Source organism: Helianthus annuus, chromosome 5 (assembly GCF_002127325.2).
Source record: "Helianthus annuus cultivar XRQ/B chromosome 5, HanXRQr2.0-SUNRISE, whole genome shotgun sequence".
NCBI classification, from domain to species: domain Eukaryota; kingdom Viridiplantae; phylum Streptophyta; class Magnoliopsida; order Asterales; family Asteraceae; genus Helianthus; species Helianthus annuus.
The window spans coordinates 145,130,209-145,140,187 of record NC_035437.2 but is presented as its reverse complement, the minus strand read 5'-3'; the positions used below and the strand labels follow the sequence as shown (position 1 = coordinate 145,140,187).

Sequence of the window (9,979 nt, the reverse complement as noted above, 5' to 3'; positions counted from 1 at the left end):
TGGATTATAGCATGTACAAACTTAAAAGTAAGGAGTTTTGAACTCATGACTTGATAGAAATAAACATTAGCACAAACCCACAACTATGGACTAAGTTATGAGCTTGATGGTTACAAGATTTCACCAAGTTATAGCAAATACATTGAAGGTACATAAACATGAACAAAAACATAAAATAAACCTCACTTTGGACCTCAAATATGGTGAGGTTTCACCTTAATTTGCTATGGCAAACTTGTGAAAACCTTCCTAGAGGTTATCCAAGTAAGTTGAAAGAAGAAATGAGTGAGGACGTTAGCTAAAACTCACTTAAAGACTTGAAAGTTTTCTGCCCAAAATCAGAAATTTGGATGTTCTTGGGAGGATTTGAGAGTGTGGGGTTTGGAAAGTGAAAATGAGTGTTAGAATGGTGGTATTTATAGTGGGGGATTAGGGTCAGGAGTTAAGAGTGTTTTAAATGAAATTAGGTGAGAGTTGAGGATGCAAAAGTGACCAATCCGTGAAAGAGATTAGGTTGGTTGCGGATCAACCTCGGCCGCACGTCGCGCAAGGGACCATGATGCCGTGCACGTGTCGCCTGGCTAACCACCCGACCATCTTTCAGTTTTTGGCAAGATTGGTCACTGCAGTTTGGCTTGCTTGATGTTTTAATGTATTGTTTGTATAATAAGCATACAATTCAGTATATAATACGTATAAAAGGACAGATTGCGTGTTGCGAATGTAAAATTAAGTATTTTCATTTATAAAATACGTATTTTACGATCGTTTGCGTGTGAAATAAGCATGTGTTAATGAGAATGACGAACGTGTATCAAGTATATATATGAATTGAATGTATAAACAAGTATGAATAACTTATGTATAATTCTTATAAAATGATATGTTTTATTACGATCAAAGCCTCGGATTACAATGATTTGAAATGAAGTACGATTATAAGAGAAACAAGTTTCAAAAAAATGAAATACAAGACAAGCTTCCTAAATACGGAAAGTTACAAAAAGCGAGTGACATCTTGGGGGTGGGATAAGGTTTTGGGTTTAGTTAAACCACAACACATAATGGCCATGTCTTTATAGCCCAGTGACATCTTGGAGGTGGGCTTTGGGACCAATAGGTCCTGGGTTCGATTCACACAAAGGGGGTTTTTCCCATATTTATTGGGTTTTCTCCAGAATTGGTGTATAGGCATTATGCCTAGTGTTGATGAATATGATCAAGTGGTTCCGCTAATAGCATAATGATACTCCAACGATCCGTCAATAATCCAAATTTGTCGTTAAAAAAAACCCACAATACATAGTCTCAGAAGATTGTACTAACTTCACTAATCTAAGAGATCACCATCTAAGTTTCCTAAAATATTTATATTCATTTAATTTAGTAGTTTTCACTAACTAGTGTTTTTCAATGACGCGCGTTGCGTGAAAGGCATTGGTGTTTTCGATCGTGGGGTATGGTGGGGCGGGGGTTTGGGGCATAGGTTGACACGTGGACTTCGAGCCCCCGCTGGTGAGTGACTTGTTGGGTCGGTATGGCGGGGCGTGGCTAGCCCGCGTGGGTTGGCCAGTTTTATAAAAATTAAAAAAAAACAAAAATTAAAAAAATACACACAGAATTAAAAAAAAAGCCTAAAATTATTATTAAAAGTTACTAAAAATTATAAAATTCTAAAAAAAAAAGATTACAAAATTAAAAAAAATGCCTAAAGCGTTAGGTAGATTTCAAACATGGCGAGCTTGTCAAACGGCTTCCGCTCCTTGCCCAGGAACTCGATGTTGGCCATCGCCACCCGGTCTTCGTGACTTATATCACCGTCTGGGATGCTATCGTAGTAGGCTTTAAAACGGTCGAGCTTCGGTCGTAGCTCGCGCCACTTGTGTTGACACGCGTTTAAATTGCGTTGGTCGTTCCCCACGTTGTGCCAGTAGCTAGCAAAAACTTTCGGCCAGTAACGGGACTCACCGGGTTGGCGGCCCTTCATCGCTTTGTGCCGGTATCAAGTGTGGGTAGCGGGTTCGGGTAGGTGGAGTGAAGGGTTGGGGTAGCGATGTGGACAGACTGTGGGGTTGGGGGGTTTTATAGTGACTTGGATGAACCGTTTGGCTTGGCCAAACGATTATTTTTTAAAATTTAAACCTAGCCGCTATGGCCTAGCCAACCCAGCCAATGAGAGCCGGCCACGGAGGACCGCTAGGCATGCCTAACACCCGGGCTGAAACTCCCGTCCAAGGGGCCACGCCGAAACCCAAGCCCACCCAAGGTGGTGACTTGGGCATTTGTACCCGACTCATGCCCCAACCCTTACCCCATACCCCATAGTCTAATAAATGAATATAAAGTATTATATGATAAAATCAAAACACTGGGCATTTGTACCCAACCCATGCCCCAACCCTCGTCCCGTACCCCATAGTCTAATAAATGAATATAAAGTATTTTATGATAAAATCAAAACTTTAAAGCCAAACTGTTATTTTTAAAATTTAAACCTAGCCGCTATGGCCTAGCCAACCTAGCCAATGAGAGCCGGCCACGGAGGACCGTTAGGCATACCCAACACCCGAGCTGAAACTCCCGTCCAAAGGGCCACGCCGAAACCCAAGCCCACCCAAGGTGGTGACTTGGGCATTTGTACCCAACCCTCGCCTCATGTCCCATAGTCTAATAAATGAATATAAAGTATTATATGATAAAATCAAAACATTGGGCATTTGTACCCAACCCTAATAAATGAATATAAAGTATTAAATGATAAAATCAAAACACTGTTCATTCAGTTTTATTAAGCTATATATAGATGTAGGAGGATCACCACGTTACTTTCCAAATTTTATTTAGAAGGTTTAAATTTATAATTTACAAATTTAATTAAAAAAGATATGACAAAACATATACCTTAATAATGTAAACGAAATGTGCATACTAATAATATGTACCTAATATCAATATAGGGGATGGTTTAAATAAAAACTACTTTTATTGTGAAAACTCGAAAACTAACTAAAAAACACACAAAAATTTTTTTTTTCAATTTTTTTATAAAAATCGCAGGTTTTTTATATAAAAAAAATTCAAAAAAACAAAAAATTTTGTGTAGTACACATACACATGTGTAGTATTACACATATGCACTACAAAAAAAAATTTGAAATTTTTTTTATATACATAAAGTTGCGAAAATTGGTATGCAAAAAAAAAATGGTATGTTTTTTTGGCTTTTTTAATTAGTTTTCGAGTTTTCACAATAATTGGTGTTTTTCATTTGAATTTTCCCCTGTCAACATATACACCGAAAATATGCCTTTTTCCCTTAAAATTAACCTTTTTGTTTTAAAAATTTTTGAAACGTTAGTTTAATCTACTCCTAATCCATTGTCCACTGCAAGACAATTTTATAAATCCATATTTTTATAAATCCACATTTTTGTAACCATGGTTGTTTAGATCGAACAAAATTTATCTGTAGTGATTACTGATTAAGGCTTCGTTTATTATATAACAAAAACTAGGTTAAAACCCCGTGTATTACACGGGTTGAATAAATGTAATTTTATATATCAAATAATAAAAAATATATTTTTAAAACCTCGTTTATTATAAATGTAATTTTATATACCAAATAATAAAAAATATATCTTTAAAAATCTCATTTAGTAGATGGGTTGAATAAATGTAATTTTATATATTAAATAATAAAAAGTTATATCTTTAAGAACTCTGTGTATTGTACGGGTTGAGTAAATTTTATTTTATATATTAAATAATGAAAAAAGTTATATTTTTAAGAAACTCGTGTATTATATGGGTTGAGCACATATAATTTTATATACCAATCAATAAAAAGTTATATCTTATTATATCTTTATAAACCATGTATATTATAAAACTTTTGGACTAAACTGACAAATGACAAAAAGGTCCAAACCATTGGGACTAAAATGACATTTAACTCTTTACATTATATTAATTTATATTTAATGTACGTCTTTTGTTAATGTCAAGATAAATAATTTTGAAATCTAATAAATATTTCAAAAGATTATATTATCTTCTATACGAATTGTTTAAATTTAATTTTATAATTATCTTTTAATTAATATTAATTATTTATAATTAAGTAGGAGATAAAGATGAGAAAACTAAAAAATAGATGGCTCTAATGAATAACATGTGTCCCAAAGGGTTGGTTTTTTTTATGACTCATATACAAATACTACTAAATAATACTAAATTGAAGAAAAAGGAGGGATCAATCTACACCGGTGGGCGATGCTCATACGATCTATAGATCTTGAAGATTACTAAGGGCTGTGAAACAGCCATAGGAGTGGCTAAATAATTTTTCAGTTGCTCTCAATTTTATTTTTGTGTTTGAATATTCAAATTGGTTTTAGATATAGAACATACTAGATTATAACCCCGTGTATTACACGGGTTGAATAAATAAATTTTATATACTAAATAATAAAATAATATATTTTTAAAAACCTTCTTTATTGCACGAGTTGAATAAATATAACTTTATATATTAAATAATAAAAAGTTATACCTATAAGAATAATATTGTAGGTGGGGGGATAGTGCACGGTCCTCCCAACCGCCGGAGTGATCTCACTCCGGGAGTCGCTACCCGACCAAGCTAGCTCCGCGGTGACTTCCCCATGCCGAGTTCTTACCCTGGGCAACATATGTCATTCCCAAGAGTCGAACCCAGTACCTCTGGGAAGAGGTGGGTGTCGGTGGCCAACTGGGCTACCCCAGTTGGTTATAAGAACAATATTGTACATGTTGAATAAATGTACTTTTATATACAAAATAAAAAGGTTATATTTTTAAAACCACATGTGTTACACGAGTTGAATAAATGTAATATTGTTTACCAAATAATAAAATAATACATCTTTCAAAACCCCCATTTGTTACATGGGTTGAATAAATATAATTTTATATACCAAATAATAAAAAAATTACATCTTTAAAAATATGCGTATTACACGATTTGAATAAATGTAATTTTCTTTACTAAATAATAAAAAAATATATATATATCCTTAAAAAACCTCGTGTATTGTATGAATTAAATAAATCTAATTTTATACATTAAAAAATAAAAATACGATTTTGGCTCCGTGGTTATATCACTTTTACCATTTTAGCCCAGAAAAAGAATTTTTTAACATCTAAGCTCCCAACGTCTTTTTTTTTCTAACATTTTTGGCCCCTAACGTCTTTTTTTAACTCTTTTGGCCCCTAACATATAATGGATGGGGTTAGTGTTAGGGGTCAAAAGGGTTAGAAAAGAAGACGTTGGGGGCTCAGATGTTAAAAAATTATTTTTTGGGGCTAAAAGGGTAAAAGTGATATAACTACAGGGGCCAAAATCATAATTTTCTCTAAATAATATTATAAATGAGAAGAAAATATTAAACTAAATAATGATTATCCATAAGATATTAAACTAAATAATATTTAATAGGAGAGTTATCTATAATTAATTAGAAACGATTAAATTAAAATAATAATTATCTATAAGAGATACTCTAATATGATGACAAGTGTCTCAAAAGTGGTTTCTTTTATTATATAGTATAGAAGTATAGATTTCTGAACGTTCTTTTTTTAATGATTAAATTCATGTTTATTTGGAGACATAAAAGCGATGAACTGGTTTTCAATGATCATTAATTTATAAACCAAGTCCATGTAACTCTTGCATATCTTCATGCCACACAAAAAGAATGATATAAATATACTTGCAATATAATCTCGTAAAAAGAATAGTCATCTCTTGTGAAGAGGTAAACTTTTCACCTATGACCCATCTAATCACCTTTTGCCATGTCAACTTCCCTTTCTAGTTTCCATCTTGCACAAAAACAAAAACATAAGAGGTGGTCATCTCACTTGGGTAGAGAGGTTAACTCTTTTTTTTAATTTAAATTGTGTATTTAAAACCAAAATAAATAAAACATATTTTAAACCCAATCACCAATGACTTTCTTTTTCCCCCCGAACTACTACTATCTTCACCCAACAATGGTATCGGGACCTTTTTCTCATGTTTTCTAACCACCTCCCACGCCTCAACATGAGGAAAGCCACCCCGGTGTCTTTTTTGGTAATCTTTTAGTGCTTGTTTCCTGACATAAGTATCGTCACTCCCGTTATGACGTAAACGATCCTATAATAAAGATAAAAGTTATATTAAGGTAAAAAATAACAATATATAAAGGTAAAAAAATAAAATGTATGTAAAGGTAAATAAATATACCGCTTGATGCCAAAAGCCGTTGAATAAGTTCAACTTTCCTTGCATAGGTTTCCATTTTGAACGCACTTGATGAACGGTTTGGGTACTTCCTCCAACCGTTGCATTGTAATGTTCGAGAACTTTTTTCCAAAAACCATCCAATTTTTGTTGATTGCCTTTTGTCTTGTTTAAACTACAATGAACATATGCCTTGGCTAACGCCTCTTCTTGTTTCTTCGTCCAATTTTGACGATCCGCCTTACCCCCTTTCCTTTCGGGTTTCGGGTCATCTCCGGCTTCTCCTTCGTCTTCAAGTTCTTCTTCTTCGACATAATCTTCATTTTCGTCTTCATCTAAGTTTTGTGTCTCAGGCACAAATTCTTCTTCAACATTATCATCGTATATCGGAAGCATGTGTTCAACATTATCTCTTGGTTATTGAATCGGTGAACTCTGATAAGCACACAGGTCAAAAGAGTTTTGGGCATCCATAGGATATTCATACCGATCGGGTGCAACCATCGTGAGACCTTGTCGGAGTGAAAATAATTGTGGTGGAAAATTGGGTTGGGGTTGGGATTAGGTGTGTAAAAACCTGGTTGTGTAGTTTGGCAGTAAAAATATGGAGGTTGAGAGTGCGGGAAATAACCGAGTTGTGATTGAAATGGCACACTTGAACCACTCGATCTGCCTCGTCTACTTGGCAAGTCGCACCCCCTCGCCTTCGAACCGAAACCCGAAACTTTTTTCTTACCATCACCCTTGTTTTGTATATCCATAGTGTATAAGAAAATTGAGATTTAGTGTGAGTTGGGTGAAAAAATGAGATAGATAAATGGATTTTAAATAAAAAAAACAAATTAATTTTTTAATGTGTTAACGGCTATAAAGCCATTTGAATAACACCCCAATGGTCAAAAAGGACAAAGACCAAACGCGGTAAACACTAACTGATCCATACTCCGCTCTCGTGGTAAACTTTGTCAGCGTCGGTGTTTCCCGACAGTAAACTCGTTCACTGCTTCGTTTCCCGCACCCACCCCGTATACCCTAAACGTTTGTAACTTGCTCACATCATCGTGTGAATACGTGTGGAGTGATGCTATGTTGTTTTATTGTCATCTAAAGTACTATAGCATTCCATCAATTTGAATTCGCAATTTAGAGGTCAATTTTAAACACACTATGTTTGTACTCTTGGTTTTCTTAAGGTTTATGCATTTCATCTTGGTGAAGAACTTTAAAGATTTAAAAAAAAATAAAGTTCCTATTACGATGGAAATCACTTTTCGAACCTATATACAAACCCCTTAGTCAAAACATGAGCTAAGAGATCTCAAAGAGTCTCGCGAACTAAATATATGTCTTGCATAATATCGATAACCGGACTTTGATGATAAGTCATCATCATACTCAGTAAATCCCACCAAAAGCAAAGCTAAGGTAGGGTCTGAGAAGGGTAAGATGTAGACAACCTTACCTCTACCCGTAGGAATAGAGAGGCTGCTTCTAGTGAGACCCCCGGCTCGATAATAGTTTTGCATCAAGCCTTGGACATAAGGCACATAACACTTAGCAATTGAGACAAAGGCCGATTAGTGCATGTACCCCTTTGTCTTTCGGCTATCAACGCCACCACATTATGCATGATTAACAATCCCAGTCTTTTAACGTTATTTTCATGAAATTAGTAAAATAACGTTAAATTAGTGCACTTTCACTTTTGGCCCCCGAACGCCCACACATATAACTCGGTTGTCCATTGGCAGCTAGGGGGGGTCACTGTAACTCACTGAAATTATAATTAGTGAATAACTCAAAAGAATTATTGGTGGATGGGTATGAAGAAATCCGTAGTCACTTATGTAGCTAAATGTCTGACGTGTTTGCAAGTTAAAGCCGAACATCAGAAACCGTCAGGACTACTACAATAACTTGAAATTCCCACATGGAAATGGGAGATGGTAACTATGGATTTGATTACCGAGTTACCAAAGACCAAACGTGGCAATGACACGATTTGGGTGATTGTCGATAGACTGACTAAGTCAGCCCATTATCTGCCAATTAAGTAGACTTACAGTTCCAACAAATTGGCCAAGTTATATGTGGACAATATTGTGTCCTTACATGGGGTGCCAGTATCTATTGTATCCGACAGAGATACGAGATATACATCTCACTTTTGGAAAAGTTTCCAACAATCATTGGGCACGAAATTAAATTTCAGTACGGCTTACCATCCAAAGACTGATGGACAGAGTGAGCATACTATTCAGACATTAGAAGACATGCTGAGAGCATGCGTGATTGATTTAGGTGGTAGTTGGGATGATCACCTACCCCTAATAGAATTCTCCTACAATAATAGTTATCATACTAGCATCAAGGTTGCTCCATTTGAAGGCTTGTACGGAAAAAAATGTAGAACGACCATTTGTTGGGCTGAAGTTGGGGAAAGCCAACTATCAGGACCTGATATAGACCTGGAAACCACGGAAAAGATTGTGCAAATCCATGACAGGCTCAAAGCTACCCGTGATAGGTAGAAGAGCTATGCTGATAAGATGCGTAAACCTCTTAAGTTCCAAATTGGGGACAAAGTTTTGTTAAAAGTATCACCCTGGAAAGGTGTGATGAGATTTGGAAAGAAGGGCAAGTTGATCCCGAGATACATTGGGCCATTCGAGATAATCGAATGTGTCGGTTCCGTAGCTTACAAGCTTAAGCTACCTAAGGAACTCAGTGGAATTCACGATGTGTTCCACATTTGTAATTTAAAGAAATGTCTAGCCGATGAGTCGCTAGCAATATCGCACCATGATGTGCAGATTGATGAAAACCTGAGGTTCATTGTGAAACCGATTTCGATCAAGGATCGGCAGGTTAAAAATCTCCAAAAGAAATTGATCCCCATCGTGAAAGTTAACTGGGATGCCCATCGTGGCCCCAAGTATACATGGGAGGTTGAGTCCAATATGCGACAAAAGTACCCCTATCTTTTTGAATAAAATCTCGAGGTCGAGATTTCTTTTAAGGGGGCGAGGATGTAACACCTCAGAAATTTGTATCGAATTATATGACGACAAGTGTCCAATAAACTCTCAACATATGCCACAATGTTGGACGAGATGGACTAAATGTGTAATAATGTGGAAGAATGATTGTGGAGGGACTAAATATGTAAACATGCCAAAGTTATGGCCTCTGAGTGACCCTTACGGACCGTAAGGTTAATATATTATTGTTGCTGAAAGACGGTTACGGACCATAAGCTTTAATTGCTTACAGACTGTAAGCATTCGAAACCAAGGGCACGCTAAGAGGCTTACGGACCGTAAGCCTGAGACCTTTACGGCCCGTAAGGCTTGGCTCTAGCAGTTTTTGTTTGATGGCTAAGGCATTCTGCCATGCTGCCACTTCACTCGCATTTTGCCACTCTTGCTCAGGTCTTGACACCTCAAAATACACCTGCTAACATCTTAGAATGCCCCTTAACACCTGGCATCATCCTATGAATCTCTTTAAAGTATAAATAGCAACCTAAGTTTGCTTCATTATTTGCTCATTTCACTCATTTCCTCTCTATCACTCTTGGAGTGTTTCCTGGCCAAAGGAAGCCTCCAAACTGAGTTCATCGTTCATCTTGGGTCACTAGTAAGTGTTCCTTCTCAGTTCATCTCATTTATAGGCTAAGTATTTAGCCGAAAGTCAAACAAATTG

General features: G+C 36.0%; 2 protein-coding genes across 2 annotated transcripts; one reads left to right on the top strand and one right to left on the bottom strand.

The window, feature by feature from the left end:
• Positions 1-5,828: 5,828 nt before the first annotated feature.
• LOC110943594 (glutathione S-transferase T3-like) lies at positions 5,829-6,670 on the bottom strand. The gene is made up of 3 exons (XM_022185332.1): positions 6,278-6,670; positions 5,988-6,187; positions 5,829-5,871 (listed from the first exon to the last, which is right to left on the bottom strand). Exons 1-3 carry the CDS (start codon positions 6,668-6,670, stop codon positions 5,829-5,831), a joined length of 636 nt encoding a protein of 211 aa, XP_022041024.1.
• Positions 6,671-8,823: 2,153 nt separating this feature from the next.
• LOC110943593 lies at positions 8,824-9,267 on the top strand. Its single transcript, XM_022185330.1, has one exon. It carries the CDS (start codon positions 8,824-8,826, stop codon positions 9,265-9,267), a length of 444 nt encoding a protein of 147 aa, XP_022041022.1.
• Positions 9,268-9,979: the final 712 nt, after the last annotated feature.